This window comes from Eptesicus fuscus, chromosome 5 (genome assembly GCF_027574615.1).
Source record: "Eptesicus fuscus isolate TK198812 chromosome 5, DD_ASM_mEF_20220401, whole genome shotgun sequence".
Taxonomy (NCBI): Eukaryota; Metazoa; Chordata; class Mammalia; order Chiroptera; family Vespertilionidae; genus Eptesicus; species Eptesicus fuscus.
Window position 1 is genome coordinate 47,452,853 of NC_072477.1, and position 26,521 is coordinate 47,479,373.

At 46.7% G+C, this 26,521-nt stretch overlaps 1 protein-coding gene across 1 annotated transcript in view; it reads right to left on the minus strand.

Annotated features, from left to right (window-relative positions):
- Positions 1–26,521, minus strand: part of TLN2 (talin 2) — a 425,370-nt gene that overhangs the window by 95,377 nt on the left and 303,472 nt on the right. The window contains exons 26-32 of the mRNA XM_008139166.3: positions 25,333–25,467; positions 22,716–22,844; positions 20,552–20,654; positions 9,038–9,246; positions 7,596–7,715; positions 6,415–6,612; positions 5,204–5,343 (exon numbers count right to left, since the gene is read on the minus strand). Coding sequence (XP_008137388.2) covers positions 5,204–5,343; positions 6,415–6,612; positions 7,596–7,715; positions 9,038–9,246; positions 20,552–20,654; positions 22,716–22,844; positions 25,333–25,467 — 1,034 coding nt within the window. The remainder of the gene's footprint in view (positions 1–5,203; positions 5,344–6,414; positions 6,613–7,595; positions 7,716–9,037; positions 9,247–20,551; positions 20,655–22,715; positions 22,845–25,332; positions 25,468–26,521) is intronic.

Genomic DNA, 26,521 nt, shown 5'->3' on the forward strand with positions numbered 1-26,521 from the left:
GTTCTATATAAATCTCAATAGGCCTGAACTGTAGTTATTCTTTCCTACAATTTTTTAAATGATCAAATCTATGCAACTTTATTTTTAAGAATATAAAGAAGTTAAACGACCATAATTCTTCAATCTCTAGATAGCATTTTATTGCGTTTTATTCTTTATCTAGGCATATCCAGCTAGTCTTAGTTTTTTAAAAAATTGGGATCTACAACCTCAGAGGTTAAAAAGGGGCTTTCTAACATACAAATCGTTTAGTGTTTAGAGATACTGAATTGATTTACCTAAAGTTTGGGAACTCTGGTGGGAAATTTTAGCTAGACATGGAACAGGATTAGGAGAGAAAAAAAATCACCAATTTGTGCTTTTGATTGTGTCGTTAAGGCACTAAATATCCAATAAGAAGCTTGGAGGGAAAAAAGCAACATCAGACATTTCCCGCCCTCAAGGGAGCAGGTGCTTAGGGAGGGAGTAAATAGCAAACCAAAATCCACCTGTAGTATTTCCAGCGTCTTGCTATTTACAAGGCTCAGGACTTAAAAATTACACAGTTGAACTGCTGTTTGATCCAGTGATCCCACCTCCAGGAATATATGCTAAGAAACCCGAAACACCAATCAGAAAGAATATATGCACCTATATGTTCAGAGCAGTGTTATTTAAAATAGCTAAGATCTGGAAACACCCCAAATGCCCATCAGCAGATGAGTAGATAAAAAGCTGTGGTACATTCACACAATGGAATACTATGCAGCTATAAAAAGGATGGATCTCTTACCCTTTGAGGCAACATAGAGACACCTGGAGATTATTATGCCAAGTGAAATAAACCAGTCAGAGAAAGACAAATATCACATGATCTCATTTATACGTGGAATCTAATTAACAAAATAAACTGACCAACTAAATAGATCCAGAGGCATGGAAGCCTGGAACAGACTGACGAATCTCAGAGGGAAGGAGGGAGAGAGGGGCAGGAAGAGCTTAACCAAAGAACGTATCCTATCTAATAAAGAGGGAATATGCTAATTGACCATCATTCCATCACAAAGATGGCTGCACCCACAGCTGAGGCCAAGCTCTCATAAGGAGCCTTAACAAGCAATCAGCAGGGACCTGAGGCTATGCCCTCCCCCACTCCCATGGGGCTTGACAGGGGACCTCAGGCTGTGTCCCCCGCCCTGGTGTCAGGCTGGGGGACCTCAGGCTGTGCCCCCCTGTCCCCCCTGGCACCAGGCCAGGGGACCTGAGGCCATGCCCCCTGCCTGGCAGGGCTTGATGGGGGACCTCAAGGTGCACTTCCTGTCCTGGTGCTGGGCTAGGGGACCTCAGGCTGCTCCTCCTGCCCCAGTGCCAGGCCGGGGGACCTCAGGCCATGCTCCCCACCCCGGCACCAGGCTGGGGGACCTCAGACCACACCCCCCTGCCCAGCAGGACTTGACAGGGGACCTCAGGCCGCGCTCCCCGCCCCAGCACCGGGCCAGGGGACCTGAGGCTGTGCCCCTCTGCCTGGCTGGGCTTGACAGGGGACCTCAGGCCATGCCCCCCACCCAGTGGGGCTTGACAGGGGACCTCAAGGTGCACCCCCAGTGCTGGGTCGGGGGATCTCAGGCCGCACCCCCAACCAGGTGGGGCTTGACAGAGGACTTCAGGCCGCGCTCCCCATCCAGCGGGGCTTGACAGGGGACCTCAGGCCGTGCCCCCCACCCAGCGGGGCTTGACAGGGGACCTCAAGGTACACCCCCAGTGCTGGGTCGGGGAACTCAGGCCATGCCCCCCCCCGCCCAGCAGGGCTTGATGGGGGACCTGAGGCTGCGCCCCCCTCCTGGTGCTGGGCCAGGGGACCTGAGGCTTCGCCCACTGCCCAGCAGGGCTTGACAAGTGTGGGACTGGCCGGGTCTGCATCTAGCCCAATGTGGGGGGAGGCCGGCCGGGTCTGGGTCTCACGCAATTTTGAGGCACATGTGGGTGTGCGGGGACTTGACTCTGGGTCGTGTGGTGCACCCCAGACTCTGTCAGGAGGAAGGTTTTCATATACATTTTACTAATTTTCTTTCATCTCTGACACTTCTATTATAGAGAAAGGGCAAATAGCAATATTAAATTATTTCCTCTAATTAATCCCCTTTTAATGTTCATGAATTTCGTGCACCAGGCCACTAGTATGTATATATGCATTCCCCGTGGTCACAGACAATAGTGTGGTGAAAGCCTGGGGTGGGGCAGGACCTGGGAGGAGGGGGGCAATAGGGGGAAGAAGGGGGAACATCTGTAATACTCTCAACAATAAAGATAAAAAATAAAGTAAATAAGAACCAGGTATTTTAGCTCCAGGAAAAAAAAAATACAATTGAAGTCTGGTTGAAGAGGCAAGACAATGACTAGACAAGGCGCAGAGAAGGTGCTGGGGCTATGACACCAGGCAGGCCGCGATGGATCCTGAACCTCCGGGAGGCAAGATGCATGCCGGACTCCCAGGGAGCATGAGAGAAAAGTAATGAAGGCCTTCACCATGGGCACGGGTTCCACATGGCAGGGAAGGCTCCATGTGGACTGGGGCCAGGCCTGAGTGTGACCCTGATTGGGATAAAGGGAAGAGAACATTCTAGAGACCAACAACTGGAAGGAAGGCCCAGATGAAGGGACTGGCTGTCTCTAGGGCAGGGAAGGCAGTGGGGCTGAAAATGAGGGTGACAGTGACCCGATCCCGGCTGCTTACCTGCAAGTGCACCTCTGCTCAGCACCACTGGGAGGCCGAGATGGCTCAGGCTGCTGGTGTATGCCACCTGCCCCAACTCCAGCAGGGCCATCCCTGTCTTATCCGTAATGTGCGCCCAGCGCCCGCCCTATCGCACATCCGGCATGTGGTACAAATGTGGGTAATGAATACAGCCCAACCTGGGAGAGCTTTACCAAGAGGCGGCTGCCTGACTCACCTGACCTCCTGGGAGCTTGGCTGGGAAACCACCCCGGGAGCAGGGCTTGCCAGCACGTGCCAAGAAGCCAGCAGGAATGTGCCAGCATCTTCTTGCAACAGTTCCATCCTGAGATAATCATTTCACATAATGATTTTTAAGTGCTGACCTGGCTATAACACCATCAGGCTGGGAACTCCCAGTAGAAGGCTGAAAGCCAGGACAACATAGGCAAAGAAAGCTTTTTCACCTAAAAGTCTTGCGAGCCTTTCCTCAATGTCACCACCAGGGGGCCTTCAAGTCCCCACAGAGCCAGGTAAGTGCAACATTCCTTGGTGGTGGTGGTGGTGGTGGTAGTGGTGCGGGGGTCTGTGTTTCCTTCCTTATCTGGCTTTCAAAAGGGCAGTTCTTACTCTCCCCTTCTTTCCACAATTTAAGAGAGTGAACAATACATTCTAAGTTGAAAACTGTAATTCTGAAATGATGCAAAAAACTGAAGATAATGGCCGAAACCGGTTTGGCTCAGTGGATAGAGCGTCGGCCTGCGGACTGAAAGGTCCCAGGTTCGATTCCGGTCAAGGGCATGTACCTTGGTTGCGGACACATCCCCAGTAGGGGGTGTGCAGGAGGCAGCTGATCGATGTTTCTCTCACATCGATGTTTCTAACTCTATCCCTCTCCCTTCCTCTCTGTAAAAAAAAATCAATAAAATAACAAAACAAAAAAAAAAAAACTGAAGATAATGAAAAACATCTGAGATCAGATACCTGGAAATGTCAATTGCCTTGTCCTAAGGTCTTTGTAGGAAAAAAGAACAATCAAGGGAGGGTTTTATACCAGAAACAGCTGCTCAGCACAGCACACATACCCCCTTGCCCCCGCCCCAGCCCAGGGAGAGACTCACTGGAACTATCACAACACACAGCAGAAGATGGAAGTGGGGAGACGTCGGGACATTTTCCCAGTCTCCTAATGGCTCTAGCTATTGTTTGAAGCTAAAGTATGTATTTGGGAATAAATGAAGAAAGTCGAGGACTTTCGGAGGAACTGCTCTGATATGTCTAATCCACCCCCCCCAAAAAAAAAAAAATAGCACTACAAGCCATGCGGGGACCTGAGCCAGGTTGTCACCATTAGTACCATGGTATCTCATGTCCTGAGAACTGAGAAGACCTACAGGATGATGTGCACACCCCCATTTTGCAGACGGGAACGTTTAGGCAGGTTGAGAGACCTGATGGTGTAACCCGGTTAGTAAGCATTAAAGCCTGCACTGCAATTCGGGCCTCCTGACTCTGACAACTTAAAAAACAGCCTTTGAGCTCCCAGGAGAGAAAGCCATAGAAAAACAAATGAGTAAACTCATAAAACCAAGTGTAACAATGTAGAATTTAAGCTATGCTCTTTAAAAACCAGTCATCTGCCCATTTTGAAGAGTTCCCAATTAGGCTTTAGAGCCTAATGGTTTTGCATGTAATCTCTTGCTGCTGCCAGCTTTCCTGTACACGTGAGGATGCCAAGTAATGTTAAGAACACCTGCCCACACTGCCACAGCAGCAGAACACGCCCTCCCCATTCGGGTCAGGAGAGGGAGGTGAGGATTTTCCTGGTGGTCACGGCAGTTTCTCTGCATGCTAGCCTCCGCTCGCTGGGGCCCTGGGACACACGCTGTATTGTGTCACCCACTTCCTGGGTGGGAACAACAGGAAAGAAGCACAATGACATCATCCAAAACGCAGATCCCCGTTTTCATATATTTCCAAGAACAACGTACTCCCACTGCCACTCCGTTCACCCTAAACAAGAATCACTCTGCATGGGACAGACTGAACATGTTCCCGTCCATCTAACTAACATTGCTGCCAGGCGGACAGGCAAGTAAGTGCTCAAGAAATGAGGAATGGCTAGTTGAGTATCATTTTCTTTTAAAAAAAAATAGTTTTCAGTATTTTCTGAGTTGTTTTTCAACAAGCATATATTGCTTTCATAATCTGAAAAATATAACAATATTTTAAAAAACAGACGTAAGCCATCTTATTTATAAATCATTGAGAGTCTAAGTCTAAGCAAGGCCAATGGAAAAGGCTGGAGAAGACAGGTGCCCACAGAGGGGAACGCGCATGGAAATGAGCCAGTTTACTGAAACCCCAGAGTCTTTGCCACTCGGGGCTCCCCCTCTGACAGCACCAGGATACCACTCCTTTGCTCAGCAAAAGCAGCAGGATGCCAGCACATCTCGCAAACACGGACCCTGCTTGTCAACACACGAAAAGCCCATTTCGTTCCACTCTCACCTTGCAGCTGCGGCGAGGAGGTTTTTCGCATTGGGGGCTCCTGGGTCCACAGAGAGAGACTTGGCGGCTAACAGCAGCTTGCTGGATGCCATAGAGATATTCTTGAGGTTCCCGATCACCTGGATCTGGTCTTCTTTGGTCTGGAAGGTCAAGAGGGGCCGGAGTAAGTAGGGATGCTCCATCTCTCCTAGCAAGCAGTCAGAGAGCTGGGAGCAGCATCTTGGGATAGAAGCAAGTTATCTACAGAGATTGAATTAAGCCCAATTAGTTTGCAGAGACCTAACTTGTTGGGACACCGACTGGTGTCTACGCTTCCCCAGACAGATACCCAGACCAAGAGTCACAAAACAGGACAGGAATTCTTCCCCAAGTGGGTCAGCCAAGAGCCGTGCTATCTCACAAGTGGAGGCATTAAAAGGAGGGGGAGGGAGGGGGGAGCGAGCACGCGCACAGTGCACAGGCAGGCCACAGGCCAACGTCTTGCTCAACAATGCTGGAGTTGTCAAGGGGCCGTCCGTCCCAGCCTGGCACAGGCGGCCAGCCCCGTCTCGACAGTCAGAGCTGACTGCGTCCCAGAAGTTCCTGACCCGGGAGAGGGCACATTTCTCGCTCTCTGTAGATAACAGAGCAAGAAGTACCCTGGGTAGCTCTGCTAGGGAGATGGCAGGAGCTGGGGGAAACAGCTCTGCAGGCTGACACCAGACCAGTCATGCTCCCTTGTTCTAAACCAGGAGTTTATCTGTTCATCTGGAGGAGGTGATTTTTAATCCTCTGACTCAGTATTAGGTACAGTCCCTTTTGATGGGCCTGCTGAACCTCAACAACATGACTTTTCACTCTATTACCACACTCAAAGCACAGGATGTGGAGCTATACTAGTCTCGGCTAAACGTTTTTCCCTCCTCTTACCACCCTCCCTCCAAAAAATGTAAATAAAGTGGCGAATTTTGCTGGAGGTCCGTGGGAATCGTTCCCCATCTCCAAGGATCACCTCACACAGAAGCTGATAGCATCTCGGGGATGCCACTCCTGTGAGATCACGGAGCTTCCTAAGCGGCAAAAAGAACGCAGCAGGGAGGCCTTGGACAGGTTCCCCATTCCTATTTGCCCAATCGGCCTCAAGGGGGGCCTGTCCAATAGAGTAGAGAGGTGAGGGTCAGTTCCAGACTGCGCCCCTCCCCGCCCGCCCCACCCCATAGACACACACCCACCTGAGCTTGGCCCGCCATCTCAATGCCAGCGTCGAGGAATTCATCGAAATCGTCACTGAACTTCCCGGAGGCCGCAGCCAGCTCCCCGCTCTGCCCGCGGGTGGCATGGACCACTTCCCCAGCAGACTGGTTCAGGTCGGCTGCTGCTTGGTTCAGTTCGCTCTGGGCTTCCTGGAACGGCTTCGTGCTTGGAGGTAACTGTGGGGAACAAAAGGCACAGCCGTGAGAAGTTCACTTTGCATGAGAGGGATGGAGGAAGGGACTGAGGACGAAGACAGAGTCTCCAGGGATGCGTTTTGAGTCAGAGACTGAAGGCTCTGTGCGGCCTGAGCTCATGTTAAATTTGACCTTCAACATATATGCACTCATTCACCCATTTACATTTATTGAATACCTATTCAGTGCTAGACACTGTGGTTCTAAAAATAGTAAGACAGCTATCCTCAGGGGCCATGGTCTCCGAAGTGGCACAGTCAGGACTCACACCTGGGCAATCTGCCTCCAGGACTCTGAAGCACAACTCTGTGTTGTCTCTCTTAGGCAGAAGCTCTCAAACTTTTGGCTCTCTAGAACTAAAACACTGATGCCAGTTACCTTCCAATCCTATTCTTCCAAACTAACAGCCATCCATTTTTATGAGTGGCCTTTGCTCATAATATAGCTTGGCTACAGAACAGAATCGTCACCAGCAGAACTATGACTATATATGAAAAGTTGCAGAGACAGAGAGAGAGGCTAGACTCTAGCTGTCACACCGCATGCACTGCTTGCACACCTGGCACGTGCCGGGCACCAGACAGAAAACAAAGATAAACAGGCACAAGCCTCCCAGGAGGAAGCTCACAGAACAGGGAAGGGAACAGGTCCCAGGTGAAACCCCTCACACTACCTCCTTTATGCCCTGATAAGAAGTCAGATGATCACCTACTCCCCCCTTTCCTGTCTCAAGGGGATGACCCAAGAGCAAATGGCAAATGTGTTCCAAGAAAAAGTGAACTTTAAAAGCTCCACCTGAAACTTCACTGAGCAGGAAGCCAAACTAGGAAAAGGCAGATGGGCAGGAATAACAGCCTCCCAAAGGAGAGGTTGGCTCTCCGAGGCCCCCTGGAGGAGAGAAGACCCCACACACACCCGCAGTGAGCACCATTCCCCGAGCCCCTTCCCAACCCCAAACCTCTCACCGAGTCCACAAGTAGCTTCTTGCTGGACTCCCCGATGCTCTTCAAGGCCACGTCCACATCCTTCTGCCCGGGGAGGCAATTCACGCAGTTATTCAGGGAGTGCGAGACGGCTTTGGCCACCTGCATACACGGAAGGGGAAAAGCTCTGTAAGAAAGCAGCTTTCCGCACATTTTTGCACGTGTTGGGACTGAGCAGTGACAGTATGCAGAGCTGAAAAAAGATGGGGCAATGGTCCACCAGCATCTTCCTGACACTGTTTACCCTTAAATCTCCTCCTCTGGCCTCTCGCTGCGGTAAATATCCTGTCTTGGCAAAGGGTCTGACACACTGAGACAGTACACCCTGCCTTTCCCCAAAGCCAGGCTACGTCGTGACTCTGCGATTCAAACTCAGAGCTTGCCAATATCATGTCAGGTTCTAAACAAAGATGTCTAACACCAAGAGAAACAGAAAGCGCTCCCCTGTTGCGAGCCCGGCCGAGATCACGGAGGTGGAAGCAGGCCTTGAGTTCTCTGGATCACAGTTAAGGGGGCTGTGGTTGATTTCTGCTCAGCGACCCTCTGAGTCATCAGCCCCAAGCCTCAGTGCCCAAGGGCAGGGAGACGGCTCCGAGCACTTCCAGACCCACCGGGAGGTGCCCACAGGATGCCTGTCAGGCATGTGTGAGGGCTCCCTGTTTGTACTCTTCCGTATCCTCAGTTAAAGGGCAGGATCTTAAGTGTGGGTTATGTCAATCCCTTTAATCTAAAGCATCTTCTTCCTAGTGACTGGTGCAGAACTTCGCCCAGATGGTCTCTAGCCAACTAGGTGCATCAGGTAGTTGAAGACTCCTCCTAAGAGGCAGTAGAGAGTCAGAGTTTAAAACTCTGAGTGGTCAGACCAAGTCCATCTACCTTATCTCCCAGGCTAGGAAGAGGAATACCCTCGAGCATATGTAGGCCCAAAGCAAACAGGTAGTGTCCTGACTCCTAAAGCTCCAAGGGCAGATTTCAACGAAGTAAAAGTCCCCCATACTCTCTGTTGACACATTATGTTGGCTACTAGGCAAGACTTACTAAAGTAGGTATTAAGGCCTGGCTGGTGTGGCTCAGTGGTTGAGCATCGACCTATGAATCAGGAGGTCAGGGTTTGATTCCTGGTCAGGGCACATGTCCGGGTTTCAGGCTCGATCCCCAGTAGGGGGTGTGCAGGAGGCAGACAATCAATGATTCTCTCTCATCACTGATTTTTCTATCTCCCTCTCCCTCTCTCTCTGAAATCAATAAAAAAATACTAATTTTTTTTTTCCAAAAGTAAGTATTATGTAGGTAAGGGCGGCATTGTTATGGCACTTTGGAAGGTCCTGAAAACACCCACTAAGTGTTCACACCAGAAGAAGAATGCCCAGGAGGGAGCCTGCTAACACACCCACTTTAGTGGTGACCACCATTCCGGGCCTCACCTGGGCCAGCCTCTGCTGACTCTCCGCATCTCCAGGAGCAATCAGGGCCTGCTTGGCTTCTTGGATGAGCATGGCCGAGCCCTCCATCACATCGCGAGCAGAATCTAACATGGCATGCGCAGCTGCGGGGTCACTCGTCGATGCAGCCACTCCACGGGCAGCCTGGGCCAGCGTCTTCAGCGCTTGGGCCGTCTCTCTAGCTGCCACCCCTGTGGATAAAAGCCATCTAAAGTTATACTTGGGAGTAAACCTCTAGACTGGAGCTTCCTAGAAAGAAGAGTGTCTGGCACACCTGAGCTCCAGATTCCTTATTATAAAATTTGAATTGCTGTGCTTCTCAAAGAAGTCGCCCACACCACTGGCTCGGGACCAACCGAAGAGAGACATTCTAACAAATGCCGTGCTGAAAACTATTTCCCTCTGGTTCCCCTCACCCCCACTGCCCCACTGCTCCTAGACCTAGAACACCAAGTGCATGGGATCACACACAGGTGACTCATTCTTTCTTCTCAATTGTTTTGATCGGGGCATATGCTTATCTATATATATAAAACCCTAATATGCAAATAGGCCGAACGGCGGAACAACTGGACAACCGAACAACCAGTGCTATGATGTGCGCTGACCACCAGGGGGCATGTGCGGAACATGGCGGGTGTCAGCAGCAGGTGGCAGAGTGCAGAACATGGTGGGCATCGGCCGTGGCAGGATAGTGGAGCAGGTGAGCAGGAGTGCCAGACCAAGGTGGGGTGCCAGTTGCTGTCATTGGGATGAGCCTCTGGTGGTTACTGAAAATTTTTGCTCCTGCACGCCGCAGTCCTGCCCAGTGCTTGCATCTGCTGCTGGCGCCAGCCCCGCTCACACCCACTGCCAGCGCCGGAGGCACCGCTCACACCCGTTGCCAGCACCTGGAGTCAGTCCTGATTGCTCGGCGCTGTCAGCAGGTGCGAGCAGCAGCTGCCTGAGGGCTTCTCCACCTACCCCTGCTCCTGAGGGGTGATCGGGGCAGCAGCCACCACTCACACCTGCTGCTGGCGCTGGCTCCAATCACTCCATGCCTTCAGCGGTTTGTGAGCGGGGCTGGCGCCGTAAGCGCATGGGAGTGGTGGTGGCGGGAGCAAGGCTGCCAGCAGACCTGGGACCAGGGGCCGCAGCAGGAGGGGCAGGGTGTGTGTGTGGAGGATGGGCCAAGACCTGCCCCTGTGCCCACCACAGCCTCACAGTCCACAATTCCTTTCAAGGTGCACTGGGCCCTTAGTATACACTCTGTGGGCAGCTCAGTGACTTTCTACTTGTGTGTCCATCTATATATATCTGTCCTCCAGATGGAGACATAGAACATTTGCATCACTCGTGCCCATTCCCAGTCAATGTCCTCTCACAGCAGAGGTCATCGCTATTCTAGTTTCTATCACTTTTGACTAGTTTTACCTGTTCTTAAACTCCATGTTGATGAAACCACACAGTATGTATCCTTTTATATCTGGCTTCTTTCTCTGATCATAATGCTGTGAGATTCACCCATGTTGTTACCCATAGCCATTCATTCGTTTTCTTGATGTATAGTATTCCATTATATGAATACATCAACATCTGTTTATGCATTCTACTGCTGATGAACATTTGGATTGTTTCCTGTTTGGGCTACTATAAATAAAGCTACCAAGAAAGTTCTTGTACATGCATTTAGGTTGACATATGGAATAGTTTTTTAAAAATATAAACGTAGGAACACAATTGCTGGGTCACAGAGTAAGTGTAAATTTAGCTTTAGAGGTACTACAAAGCTTTTTTTTTCAGAATGTTTTTACCATGCTGCACTCCACCAGCAATGTATGAGAGTTCCATCCTTCATCCTAGCTGAAACTTGCTACTGTCAGATTTTTTATTTTAGCCATTCTGGTGGGTGTGCAGGTGCCTCTCACTGGGGGTTAATTTTTATATCTAGTGAGTAACGGTATGGAGCACTTTCTCACTTAATGGCCATTGGCATCTCCTCTTTTGTGAGAGGCCTGTTCACCTTTCAATTCACTCCTAAAGATGTTGGGATTTGGTGATAAACTACGAGTATAAACTGGTCCGTAAAAACTCTGGCGCCACCTCCTGCAGAATGAACATGAGCTTTCCTACACGGCACCTAGTCCTTGGCAACCCAAGAAGAGGACGCAGGCTGGAAATGCCAGAGCACGTGACAAAGAGACCTGAGAATCCCGAGAGCTGCAGGAGAGCCGACTGTAGAGCTCATCTCTGAACCGTCTCACAGACGAGGCCCAGCGCTTGTCCATGAACACACTTTTAGAGGCAGCACCAGGGCCAGACCTGAGGTTTTCTAACTTCTGGGTCAGACTCTCTGCACAGTGCTCTCTGGGATAGAGAACAACGAGGGATCTTGTTAAAGCATATAACATCTGCATGAAAAATACGCAAATGATTTTTTTCTAAAGGCTTCGGCTGGACCGTCTCTGGGGGCCATGGAGTGTGGCCTTTACCAGCCATTGCTTTGGTTGAATCGACAGACACAGCAGGTGGTCCTCTTCTTGCTGAGGATGATGAGGGCCCGTAATACAATGAAGAGTGCAAAAGGCCCAGCTCCATAAAACAAGACAACTGTACAGCACTGCAGACTTGCTGAGCTGTAAATGTTTAGTAAGCCACACAGCTGGGACATAACTCTACAACTTAATCAAGGCAGGTTACAAAACAGCAGTCTACCGCTTCTCACACGGCACTTCCGCGTGCAACATGCAGAATCAAAGATTTTGAACAAAGTGCTTTTTGAGGCAGAGGAGAAGGCCAGGAGAGAAAACACAAAGATAATAAAGCGAAGGTGGCGGAGAGAAGCAAGCTGCGTAAAACAGTTCAGCTCCGGCACAGGGCGGAAGGATGTCCCTGTGGAGAAGGGCTGCAGATGAGGTTTGGTTAAGACCTCATCTAGCTCCGGCTCTGCTGCTCGTTAGCTGGGCGGCCTAGACTGTGGCCTTTTCCCTCGGTTTCCCACAAGTTTTAGGGGAGGCTGAGATCACAGCTCTGACTGCTGAAAATCATAGCCTGTGGCTTTCAGATCCCTCCTCTTTGTCATATGAACTCCTGAATCCATTTCTATTAGAGCTGTATACGACTTTGGAAGAATAAAAACATTCATCATACACAATTAGGAAAGGCATGTTTATGCAAAAGTCTTTTACTGAAACAAGACAATTTTTTTAAAAGGCAGAAACCAGAAGAACGGAGTTCTGCAAGACTCAAGGCCTGCAAGTTTTCCCCATGTCCCCGCCCTGCCCCTCCCGCTGCAAGCTTGTCCATCCACGTGTTTTCTACCAAGGACTCAGCATGAAGTCTCAGGGCACATCCCGGGTCCTCTTTGGAGGGATCAGGTTTCCCAGAAAGAGGAAGCCACACCATCAAAAGGATGGAACAAGGCCGCCAGAGGCTGGGGCGCCCAGGGAACAAACATCTCAGGCTGTACGTGGCAGAATTCACAGCAGCATCCTCCACGGTGAGGAAGGGAATCATCAGAGCTGGGCCTCAAGCAAACACCACCCTCCAAGTGAAACTGTTCCGGAGTCAGGTGTGCGTTACCGTGCCAGAGCTGCCGGTGGGACACAGGAAAGCCGACCACTGTTTCAAACCCACAATCCTTTGAAGACACACATCACTTCCCCAGAATACTTGCCTCCTGGGTCTTAAATTATATTCGGTAACAGAGTCTTAAGAAGCCACATCGTGATATAAAAGATAGTGGAGCCAAAACCGGTTTGGCTCAGTGGATAGAGCGTCGGCCTGCGGACTGAAAGGTCCCAGGTTCGATTCCGGTCAAGGGCATGTACCTTGGTTGCGGGCACATCCCCCAGTAGGGGGTGTGCAGGAGGCAGCTGATCGATGTTTCTCTCTCTTCGATGTTTCTAACTCTCTATCCCTCTCTCTTCCTCTCTGTAAAAAATCAATAAAATATAAAAGATAGTGGAATTTTTTTGTAGCTATTCTTGATCGGAATTCATGTAGATTGTGTGTAGACAGCATGAGACCACATAGCAAACTCACCAGGTTAAAACCAAGCATGACAGATTTTTTAATCTGCCCCAAGGGATGTGGAAAGGCATCTGTCTATGTAATTGTATCTGGCTGATCAGAAATACATTTGGAATACTGCACTGGCCAAACAAACGCACGTCTGCGTTAGAATCCAGCCCTGTGGCAGCTTATGTAACTTCTGAGTCCCACACACCTTCACCGCGGCCCAGGGAACCGAGGCCCAGGGAGAGGCTGCCATTTGCGCTCTCTCCTTGCTTCCCACCTATTCTTTAACTTTCCTGCCTTCAACAGGGAGAGCAGGGCCCTGTTTTTCCTAAAGCCAGTGGGTGTTCCTTAAGTCTCTCGTAGGTAACTGTCTGGGCAGCAACTACCTCTCTAGCTCTAGAGACATCCCTCTCTCCGAGTTTCCTCTCTCCAAGGCTGCATGTTTTCATTTCTTATGAAGGTTTCTATTGCTCGGCCTTGTTCAATATATCTGAGCTCCTCACGGTTCCATCTGATAAACTTTTCTCACCCTACCACTCTCCCCAGACAAATGTATCTCCACCGTTTCAATCATTATAATTTTATTAAACACTAGAGGCCCAGTGCATGATTAAATCATGCACCTGTAGGGTCCCCTAGGCCTAACCTGCCATCCAGGCCATATCCACTGCCCTGCAAAGCCTAGCACGCTCCGCGGACACTGCTAGCAGCCTGCTCCCCGCTTTTGATGGCAGGGGGTCCGCTGGTGCCGGAGCGGACACACAGCTCCCCGCTTTCGATCGCAGGGGAGCTGGGTGTCTGTCTGCTGGTGCACCAGGCCTTTCAAAAGCCTCTGGCGCAGCGGAGGCTGTTGAAAGGCCTGATGCCTGAGCGGACAGACACCCAGCTCCCCTGCTTTCGCTTTTGATCGCGGGGGAGCTGGGTGTCTGTCCGCTGGTGCCGGAGTGGACAGGCACCCAGCTCCCCGCTTTTGATGGTCCATGGTGGGACGTGGGCTCGCTGCCCCAGAGGCCCCTTCTGTGCCGCAGCACAGCCATGGCGCAGACGCTGAGATCGTGCTGCTGCTGGCGACGCAAGCTCAGTGTCCCGCCGGCCCAATCGGCCACCCCGACCACCCCGAGTCCCGCCCCCCCCGCACCTCCTGGCCAATCGTGGGCATAGCAAAGGTACAGTCAATTTGCATATTTGTCTATTATTAGGTAGGATTAACAAACCTTCCTCTCTAGCCCAGATTTCTCTACCGAGTCCAGAGGCAAATATCTAGCTGCCTAATGGGTACTTCTACTTGGATATGCTGCAGGCACTTCAAACGGAAAGCATTTAAGGTGAACCTGGCATCTAGCATGCCCGCCAATGGTCCTGCATTTCCATCGCAGGGATTCCAACATCTCCTCATTCAACCAGCAGGCCGTGGTACAAGCTGTCCTTCCTTACTCCCATCCTGCCACTCCTAGCCAGTCACCAACTCTCAGGTCTCTCTTTAATCCACCTCTTCCCCTTCACTGCCATCCCTCATGCGGATGCATGCAACAGCCTTCTCACTGGTCTCCCTACCTCCAACTTTGTTTCCCTCCAACTTATTTGCCCACAAGAGGAAGAGCAACTTCTATAAAAGGCAATGTAAACTGGATCCGTGGGGAAAAGCTCTTCAATGTTTTCAAGTGCTCTTAGGTTAAATTTCAAATGACTTAAATTGGCGTAGGAGGCCTTTAGGATTGGATCCCCAGTCTAACTTTCCAGCCTTATCCTCTCACACCTCCCCTCCTTGCCTTTTGCTAGACCCTTTCTCAGTTCATTTGGTCAGCCTTCCTTTCTCTCACCTTTGGGACTTCATAGGTGCTGCTCCCACTGCCAAAATGAATGGTGCTACTTTTAGGTGGTTTTTCAGACACCAGCTAGACAGTCTGTCATCCTGAATGTTATCAGTGTCAGATGATGTAAGGTGTAAAGCAGTCTTTGCTCCATTAACAATGCATTTCATCATCCAGACAAAATCTGGCAAGGTTTCAGGAAAGTTTAGAAATTCTTGAAACTTAAACCTCTCCTATGCCCTATGCTTTTAAGAATTTATATATACTTTTTCCTTCTTCTTGAATGCTTAATGAGCCCTAAACAATCTTTAAAACCCCAGGTGTCAATTCCACTCTGAAAATGTTCCTTACCCTCCCATTAACAGAACTGTACATTCTTTTTTTTTTTTTTTGCAGGTATTATATTATCCTATGCCATAACTCTTACTGTGCTCTTATTTTCAAAGCAATAAATACACATAGCTATTTTAAAAATGAAAGAGGATTTTGCTTATAGTAATGGCAGAATAACTTATTGCAGATGAACCCTCTCTCAGAAAAACCACTAGAAACACTGGGAAAATATACAAAAACATCTGTTTGAAGGCATTGTAAAGACACCAAGGCATGAGCTTTACCTTGATGAGTAAACAAAGAATGAAAGCACAGAGGAGTGAGTACAGTGTTGCATTTGCCCTTGAGGCATTTTTAAATGTGTAAACTATTGTCCGGAAGCTGAGAAGCTGAGCAGAGCTTCCTGAAATCCCAGGGGTCTGGGAAGATAAAAAAGCACAGTTCTGAGCCCAAGAAACAGCGATGTCCTGGTAAATACCACAGATGTTTGGGTGGGAGGCATAAGGGACGTCCTCCTAAAAGGAAAATGGGAAATAGACTGCACCATCTCCAATCAGTTAAGTCCCTCCTCACATTACGGCGATCTGCCCCTATCTTAACCACATGCTGGGAGCAAAAAATAATCCTCTGTAGGGAAAGAAACACAAGCTGGAGCCTCAAATTATCTCTCCAATGTAAATACCAATGATTAGCATTAAATAAAAAAATATATAAGAAACACCAGGAAATAAAGACCAATGGCTGAAAACAAAGAGGAGAGAAAACCCAGACAATACAAACAGGTCCATATGTGATTCTGATATTGGAATTATTGGAACTGGACATTTAATAACTGCGATAAAGATGTTGAAGAAATACGATGATAAGATAGAGAGTTCCAGCAGGGAAATGGAAACAATAAGAAAACAATCAAATGGCTATAATAATACTGAAAAATATGATATTTAAAATAAAAAACTACATAGAAGGGAATGAAAGCAGAATAGACACAACTAAAGAGAAGAATCATGAGCTGCAGATAAATCAAAAGAAAAAATCGAGAATGAAGCATAAAGAAGAAAAAGTGTACCCTGGCTGGATGACTCAGTTAGTTGGAACATTGTCCTGTACACCAAAAGGTTACAGGTTCAATTTTCAGTCAGAGCACCTGCCTAGGTTGTGGGTTCGATACTGGTCAGGGCACATATGGGAGGCAACCAATCAATGTTTCTCTCTCACATCAGTGTGTGTGTGTCCCTTCCTTCCTCTCTAAAATAAATAAAAACATATCGTCAGGGGAGGATTAAAAACAATAATAAGCAAAATTATGGCAAATATAGAAAAGAGAATAGAAGACACACAAAACAGTGAAAATGACTAACTTAAGTGGTAACTGAACTCTACAAAGAAGAAAAAAAAAGTGGGGGGGGGGGCGGGCGGAAGCAATATTTGAAGAGACAATGGTTGAAAGTTTGAAAAAAAAACAACACCTTTGGTAAGATAACAAATTCCACTTTTAAGGAGTACTACAACCCAAAGCAGGATAAATATGCAAGAAAATTCCTCTGGGGACATTGCTTGAAAATCAAAGGCTGAGAAAATTCAAAAAGCAAATAGAGGGGAAAAATAAAATCACATTACCTTTAGAAGAGTAAACTGACAGCTGACTTCACAAGAGAAATAAAGGAAGCCAGAAGACAATGGAATAACATCTTCAAAGGCTGGAAGAAAATAACTGCCAACCTAAAATTTTATAATAATTGAAATTATCCACCAAAATTAAAGGCTAAACAAAGGCATTTTTAGCAAAATAAAAAAATGAAGGAACTAGTGATAGTAGACTCAGACTAAAGGGAATAATGAAGGAAGGTCTTTAGGCAGAATGGAAATAATATCAGGTAAAAGAACACGGAGATGTAGGAAGGAATGAAGAACAATGGAGATAAACATGGGAGTGAATCAATCTATACCAGTGGTTGGCAAACTGCGGCTCGCGAGCCACATGCGGCTCTTTGGCCCCTTGAGTGTGGCTCTTCCACAAAATACCATGGCCTGGGTGAGTCTATTTTGAAGAAGTGGTGTTAGAAGAAGTTTAAGTTTAAAAAATTTGGCTCTGAAAAGAAATTTCAATCGTTGTACTGTTGATATTTGGCTCTGTTGACTAATGAGTTTGCCGACCACTGATCTATACCTACTGCATGAAGCAATATTGAGATTGAATTGAGGAGATTAAAATGTATGTAGAATTAAAACACACAGCAATGAATGAGTTGGAAAAAATGTAAATATAAGTGTCCCAAGATTCTTGCACTGTCCGGGAAGAGGTAAACATGGTAAATTATATTAGACTTTAAAAAATTGTAATATTTAATGAATGTACAACTAACAAGTTAATCAAAGGAAGAGAACTAGAATTGAACAAATACATATAAATCTGAAAGAAAGCAAGAAAGGGGAGAAAAAGGAACCTAGAACAGCTAGGACATAAAAAAAAGTAGTAAGACAATAGAATCAAACTCCAATATTATCAGTAATTACAGTATATGTAAATAGATCAAATATCCCAATTGAGAGAAAAAGATTGTCACACAAAGAACTTCTCCCTCCACCAAAGAGCAGCTACATGATACTGGCAGGATACACATCCTATATAATAAAAGCTTAGGTGGCGTTGCGCAATGCCCTCGCACGACAAGATGGCCGCCGCGACGTCATCACAAGATGGCCGCCACAAGATGGCCGCACACACAGCAGAGGCGGGGCCTGGCGGCTGCTCCATGCAGTGAGGCCTGGGGGTCCTGCAGCTCTGCTGGCAGGGGAACAGTTAGGGGGAGATCAGGCCGGGAGGCAGAAGTGGTTAGGGGAAATCAGGCAGGCAGGCAAGTGGTGCAGGCTGGGTTGAGGGACACCCCCATGCATGAATTTCATGCACCAGGCCTCTAGTTAAATATAAGCACACAGAAAAGTTCAAAGCAAAAGGATGGGAAAGGATGGATCATGCACAATATAATGAAAACAAAAGCTTCTATGCAGAAAACTATATAACAGTACTGAGAGAAAGGAAAATCTAAATAAATGGAAGAACATAACCTAGTCACAGATCAGAATACTGTGATAAAAAGTCAATAATGTGAAGATGTCATTTACCCCAAAATTGATTCATGTAACTTCAATTAAAAAAAAAAACAGGGTATTTGTGGGTGGGTGGGTAGAAACTGACAGGGTGATTCTAGAATTGATGTGGAACTATGAAGGGCCAAGAATAGTCAATATTAACTTGAGGAAGAACAGTGTTGGAGGACTTACATTATTAGATATTAACACTCAGTATGTATATAAAACTGTAGTAATTAGAAAAGTGTAATACTAAGAACAGGCAATTAAAGCAATGGAAAAGAAACAAAGCATCAGAGACTGACTTGCACATATATGTGCTCATTTAATTTATAATGAAGTGGCACTAAAGACGACTGGGTTTCAAAAAGTAGTGCTGGGTCAAATGCATAAGCATGTGGGGAAAAAACTAAAGTAGGACCCTATTTGCACGTCTACAAAACTCAATTCCAGATGGACTACACTTCTAAATGTAAAAAGTAGAACAGTAAAACTTCTAGACTGTAACAGAGGAGAATATCTTTGTGATTTTGGAGAGGCACAATTTTAAAATAGGACATAAAAAGTACTAACCATAAAGGAAAAGAAGTGTAAACTGGACTATTATAAAATTTAGATTTTGTTTTTCAACAAATACCTTTAAGAGAGTGAAAAGGTAAGCCACAAGATACAAGAAATATACCTAAGCCACATGGAATTCATACAAACAAATAAGGAAAGGATAGAAAATTCAAATTTTTAAAAATGTACAAAAGACATGAACAGGCATTTCACAAAAGAAGATACCCAAATGGCCAATGAAAAGGCCCTCAATTGCATTGTTCCTCAGGGAAATGCAAATTCAAACCACAATGTGCCACTGCTCCACACTCAACAGAATGGCCAAGGCTGACAATACCAAGTGGTGAGAAGGCTACAGGACAACTGGATCCTTCGTTACTGCTGGAAGGAGCATAGCTGAATAGTTGCACAGCCCGTGACCCAGCAATGCCACTGAGATGCTGAAAATGTTCCATTACTTGCTCTTGATGGTGGCTTGGTGGTGCATTATATTTGTGATAACTCATGAAGGTATACATTTAGGATGTATGCTCTCTTCTGGATGTATATTTACTTCAGTAGTAATGTATATTTCAAACAAACAAAAAAAGTCAAGCAGTACCACTGCATAACAAAAGCAATAATCCATACCCACTCCTCCCCCTGATTCCTACTCCTAGAGCCACTCAGTTCTTTATGCTTTCTTCTGATTAATGTCATATTTTCAAGCAATGGGCTTACATTGAAACTTGGTGTTTCCATTTCAGATAGGTTTAGATGTCCTCCTGGTTCTACTTCTGACTACACAAACATTTTCTTTCTTTTACAACCTGGAGTTTTTCCTAAAGTTGATCATTACACAATCTGTTCCTTACAGTGTACTCCTGCTGTCTCCAGTACTCAAACCATCCCTCACCCTGCAGACCTTTCAGCTTTTATTTATTTGGCTCTTTCAGTTATTACTTATCCATCTCCTTCCATCTTTGAAAATTTCATTGATATCTTATTTGTTGTAATCTCCTCTTTTATTCTCTTTGACCTTTCCCCCCCCCTTTACTTTAGTGGGATTTCAAGAGTCATGTACAGGTAGTCCCAGAAGTTTATAATTACTGTTTGCTTATAGTCTAACTAGAGGACCGGTGCATGACATTCGTGCACTGGAGGGGGGGGGGGGGGGTCCCTCAGCCCAGTCTGTGCCCTCTCGCAGTCTGGGAGTCCTCAGGGGGTGTCCAACTGACAGCTTAGGGCCGCGGGCCTAAGCCAGCAGTTGGACATCCTTAGCACTGCCGCAGAGGCGGGAGAGGCTCCTGCCACTGCCCCTTTGCTCACCAGTTGTGAGCCTGGCTTGTGGCTGAGCCGTGTTCCCCCTGTGGGAGTGTACTGACCACCAGGGGGCAGCTCCTGAGTTGAGCATCTGCCCCCTGGTGGTCAGTGTGCGCGGCATAGCGACTGGTTGTTCTGTCGTTCGGTCAATTTGCATATTACCCTTTTATTATATAGGATAGGGGTGTGACCTACTAATAGACTTTTTGGAGAGGTCATACTTTATTAGGTCTTTGTGTGCAGAGCATTAAGCCAAGTAACAAGCATGTGGAAAGTGCTTGAAAATGGTGTTGAATTACTAAAAAAAAAAAAAAGTCAGATTCACCGTCAAGTCAATGAATTCCCACCCGGCGGTCTGCCGCTGGCCCCATGGCATCAGGATTGGTGTGAGTCTCACCTGTGTAGTGCTCATTGCCTTGAGCAGCACAGGTCAGGAGCTGCGCCATGGAGGAGCCCACTGCTTTAGATGTACTTCCCAGGTCCTGAGCACATTTTTCCAGCTGCAAGAATATTCAAGCGGGGAGAGAACTTAGAAGAAAAAACATACCCAGTGAAGTCTTAGCATAAAACTAATGCAGACCAAACTCAGGGCCTTAGCTCTTTCCCAACAAATGCACCAGTGGCGCAAAGAAGTGGGGTGATTGGGGCGGGGGGGGGGGGGAAGAGAACCCTGCTCCCCTGCTCCAAGCGTGAACTATGAGGGATTAGGTAAGTTACTGAACCTCTCCAAGCCTCAGCTTCTTAAGATGGCAATACCTAGCTCAGAAGGCTTGCAGAGAATTAATGTACATACTCAACAAATGGTAGCTATTAGTATTATGCCTTTAGAGCTAATTTAGAAAGTCTACAACAAATCCTTAGTGAGAATTAATTATCCCTTGGCAGGAAGTGGGCAGACATCCAGCGGTACCACCTTCCTGGCCTGTGGGACCATTAACATTGTTCAACTTGATCATTATACTTTGAGGAGCTCTAACCAGAAGGAAATGCAATAGAAATGGAGGCTTGGAGTGGTAAATGAGATTATGAAAATGGGCAAAGTGCTTGCTTCCCATGAACAGCATGTCATCTCGCTTTGTAAACGGAATAAATAATTCAGAGAACAAAGTCAGTGGAGGCCTAGGGTCTGGATAATTACTTGATTGCTAGATGAGGACAATGTTTTGGAAGAGAACTTCTAGGTGTACTGTGAGGGTGCAGAAAGGCATCAGAGAATCGGTGCATTTTTAATCACGCAGGTTTTGCAAGAGAGGCAGGCCCTCCAGATAAAAAATAGAGCCTGGTCCATTACAGCCAACAGTATGTTATAACACAGTACACACACTTTTTAAGGGCAAACAATTTCCTTAAAATTTACATGGTGTTTCTTACACGCTAACTGACCAGTTATTTTATGTGAAGGCAGAATTCACATCACGCAAGCCTCTCCTGGTCTCCCTGAACCACAGAAGTTTGCAAAAGGCGAGACCTGGACCACACTGCAAAACTGCTGGCCCCAGAGCCAAGCCTGCCTTCACCATTAGCTGGGTGACTTCAGTTAAGTGACTTAACCCGAGTTTCCTAGTCTTTACAATTAGGGTTAGCCTGATTGAACAAATATTTTCTGAGTGCTTCTTATGTTCTAGACATTGCTCTATGGTAAAGTAAGTGTTCCTGAAGTCCCATATATTCTAAAAGTCTTTAGTTCAACCAAAGAGAAGCAGTAGTTTTAAGAGATCACTCCCAACATGAGCAACTACAAGCTTTAATTCATACATTTATTCTGCCAATAACTGGACAAAACAGTGAACACATCTACACCTGTTTTCTCAGTTGTTAAGATGGGGTTAACAAAACTTGTTCATTAAGGTTGCTGTCAGGATAAATTTTATTTGTATGTGTATACAGTGCTTAATAAATGGTGGCATTCTATTAGTGATGTTCAGTAATGTGTAAAGGAGGTGCATATAAAGGAGGAAGATTGATAAACTTTAACCAAGAAAACCCTGACATAAGCATCAGGAGGTAGCCTAACATGAAAACTGCTAAGTAAATGTTTTGGTTTTTTTTTAACGTGATTGTTGGAAGTATCTCCTGTACTTATCTTTATAAACTCATTGCCACTCATTTCCTAGATAAAATACCTGAGAGACGAGACTTTATAACGAGTTGATGATACAAGCTGCATCTATTTTAAAAAATAATTTTCTTTTCTTTTTATTGTTGGCATTATTATAGATGTCCCCCAACTCCTAGTTCCAAACCTAGCTAGTCAGCTGCACTGGCCCTCTTAGAAAAAGGCCGCAGGATGAGAACGCTGGCCTCCGAGCACTGGCATGTGTCTTGTGTATGAAGGAGAGGGGTGACTCTAACACGCCGGTTCGGGCCCAGCCAGACCCGAGGAGAGCGCTCACAGCACCAGCAGCAGGGCCCTCGGGCAATCCCTACCACAATGCAGTTCTAAAGCAATGTGGCTGTTCTGAGGCTTTGCATTTAAAATTTTGGACGTTGGGGCACACCAACCCCCAAATAAAAACCGCTTCACACGAATAGAACAGGAGGCAGACCCCAGCCCACCTTACCGTCTCGCCGGGAAGCGGCTTCAGCTGGCTCTCCGCGGCTGCCATCTTCGCATCCTGCAGCTCATTCTTCAGGGTCTGCACGGTGCTCAGAGCGGAGTCGATCTCCATAGGGCCGCAGGCTTCGTGGGCCTGTCGACAGAGTTGGGAACATGTGTACCCAGTGGGCTTGGAAAAAGTGTTCCCCGTATTTTGCAACATATGACGTGCCTTCTGGACGTACCCCCAGTGAATGTCCTACTCCAGCAATAGGAGGCAGGGCAGGAAGCATTTCCCGAGAGGGCAAAGATCATCGGCAGTCAGAACCTTAGTCCTAACTTCCTCAAATAATAAGTTATGTCTGTCTCACAACTGGATAGACTTCAAGTCTCCTGGAAGCTGTTTTTATCTGAAATGCATTTGCTTCTCAGACTAAGAGGACCCTTATTCACTGTGTCTGGGTTCTGGAGATAGGGCACCTAGCGCAGTAGGTGTACACAGAGAGGCTCGGAAGCATGTGGTGAGCACTTAAATGAATGAAGGAAAGAAGAAATGAATGAATGAACCCAGGACCTGGGGCCAAAGCTTTATCAACCTCACTGATTCTCTTTATAAATTTCTAGATTATAGACTATTATCCTTTCATACCGAAGACTATGAAAGATTTTTTTTCCTTAGTAATTTGTTTTAAGAAAATTTTATTCTCGCCCTAGCCGGCTTGGCTCAGTGGATAGAGCGTCAACCTGCAGACTGAAGGGTCCCAGGTTTGATTCCAGCCAAGGGCACATGCCTGGGTTGCGGGCTCGATCCCCAGTAGGGGGTGTGCAGGAGGCAGCCGATCAATGATTCTCTCTCATCACTGATGTTTTTATCTCTCTCTCTCCTTCTCTCTTCCTCTCTGAAATCAATAAAAAAATATATTAAAAAAGAAAATTTTATTCTCTTGATCATTTAAAATATTGGTCTCCAAAGGTGTTGATCACCCCCATACACATATCTTAATCAATTATATACATGTATAATTATGGAACAGTGTGTTAAATACTGGTAAATCATAATTTCTTTCCTTTTTAAATAGTTAACAACAGCAGCAGTAAACACTAATTAATTTCTATGTGCCGGTATTCCACAGTGAGGAAACTGGGACAGAGAGATTCATTAACTTGCATAGGTCACAAAATTAGTCAACGGCAAGGCCAGAGTTTGAACACAGGTAGTCTAACTCCGGAGTTGATATTCCTCACCCTTACACTAAGTAAAACAATACTTGAGCCCTGGATGGTGTTTCTAAATGGTTAGAGCATTGGCTCTCGCACCGAAGGGTTGCAGGTTCGATTCCTGGTCAAGGGCATGTACCTGAGTTGCAGGTTTGTTCCCCAGCCCCAGTCAGGGCCCATGCAGGAGGCAACCAATTGATGTGTCTATTACATATTCCTCTCTCTCTCCCTCTCTCCCTCTCTCTCCCTCTCTCCCTCTCTCTCTCTCTCTCTCTCTCTCTCATTTCCCTCCCTCCCTTCCACTCTATCTAAAAAGGCAATGGAAAATACCCTCCAGTGAGGATTAACAAGGACAAAAATACTTGAAAGCTTTCAGTGTCTTCCTGGACTCAGTGGGCCGTCTTGCTTGAGCCCACGGGGAGGCTGACCGCTCTAGAGCAGTAGTTTGAGGTGTGTGTGTCTACGACTCACTGAAGAAAGCCCTTCAAACTCAGATGTTCAGGCTCTATGCCCAGAGATTCTGATTCAGCTACAGAGGCCAGGCCCAGGAATCTGCATTCTAAGTGCCCCAGCTGACCCTAGTACAGATGGTCTGTGTACCCCTCCTTGAGAAACAGCTCAAAGTACTTCACTTGGATATAATCTAAATCTCTGGGTAGTTTTCTTTGGCGATGCAGTGCACTGTTCATATTAATTCAGATCAGCTCCCATCCTTCTTCCCTTGCTCAGGGATGAGGCTGTTTGTTTCTATACAGGCATTGTTACAGCGGGGATAAATGAATTCACGCCAGAACATCTTGCTAATGCCACATCAAACAGTGTAGTAATGAGGCCTCTTGTAATTAAAAGTTCCAGAGACAGAAACTCATTAATCCCTGAATTCTATTCAATTGAGAACCTTATTAAGGGGAATGCTTCCATTTAAGATGTGAAAAACTTTCAGAGCAAAAAGATAGTATAAATGTCTCCCCCGCCCCCCCCCCCAAAAAAAATTAAATTTGCTGTCTAAATAATTTGTTATTAAGTTCACAAGATGATAGGGGGAAGATGTGATCACTTTGGCCCACAGTTTACCTAGCACCAAGAAACTGATGACTACCAGTCTCCCCTAAGACTCTGAAAACAGACCACTGTTTGTCCAGGGTATGTATGGGAGGAGGGGAAGTGTGCAACCTAAAATAGTTTAACAAAAGTCATCTGTAGCCAGAAGGTGAACAACAACTCTAGGAGACCGTGGCTAAAAGTGGTAAAAGCCAATGTACATGGAGGGCATCTTTAATGGTCATGCAAATGCATGGACAAGAAATATGCCCAGCCGTGCTCAGGCCCTGGGGCGCACCCGGGTTACACAAGCAGGAAGGAATTCAAAGCGCCATTCCCAACGAGCTAACCGAGCTAACCGCTGTGACAAGGGGTCCACTTGCCTTCTGCGAGGCAGTCCGCAGCTCCGCCAAGCTGGTGGCGAGATTCTTGGCGCACTGGCTCAGCTGCATGGCGGCAGCCTGGTCGCTCACCGTGGGCACTGCGGCTTTGGCGGAGGACACCATCTTGCTTCCAGGCTGTAGAGAGAGGGGCAGAACGTAAGGCAGCTCCTGGAAAGTAAGGGAGTTGACCCCAACAGCAAGGCCACCTTACAAAGCCAGAACTTACTTTCCCTAAAACAAGGGATATTAGAGCCATATACACTCGCCCCCTGAAAATTCCCACCCCAAATCAGATACTAGGGCAGTACATTCTAGGAATGTAAAAAAATAAAAATAAAAATGGATGTGTCATTGGGGAAAGGGTAAAATTTGGATAGTGACTTGAAATTATCATTTAAAACAGATTTCAAAGAGAGTTTCTTATTAGATATGATTCTTTGTGTTTCTCAGGATAGCTCTTTAACTGAAATATATCCAAAGATTATCTTTAAAAAATATAGGCAGACAGCCTGGCCAGTGTGGCTCTGTGGTTGAGCGTTAACCCATGCACCAGGAAGTCACTGGTTTGATTCCCTGTCAGGGCATATGCCCAGTTTGGGGCTTGATCCCCAGTGGGGGGCATGCAGGAGGCAGCCAATCAATGTTTCTCTCTCCCTTCCTTTCTCTCTCAAATCAATAAAAACACATTAAAAAAAAAAAAGCTTTAGTCACAAAAATCGTAAAATGTCTAAAAATAAAGGCAGACAAAAATGAAACAAATAAAATGACCTATTTTATTTCTCACTACTCAGGATAATTTCATCATGTATGAAATGTCTGTGCTCATGTACATATATTTTCAAGAGTAAGATCATACTATTTATTCTATTTTCAAACTCCTAGTTTTACATATTCTATTTTTTTTATTAATCCTCATCTAAGGATATTTTTCTATTGATTTTTAGAGAGGGTGGAAGAGGGAAGTAAGGGGAAGGAAGGAGAGAGAGAAACATTGATGTGAGAGACATCAATTGGCTGCCTCCTGCATGAGCCCTGACCAGGGCTGGGATTGAACCTGTAAACCCAGGTATGTGCCCTTGACCAGGTATTGAACCCGTGACCCTCTAGTGTGCAGGCCAATGCTCTAATCACTAAGTAAGGCTGGCCAGGGACATATTCTATTTTTTAAATAGCTAATAGTACTACATTG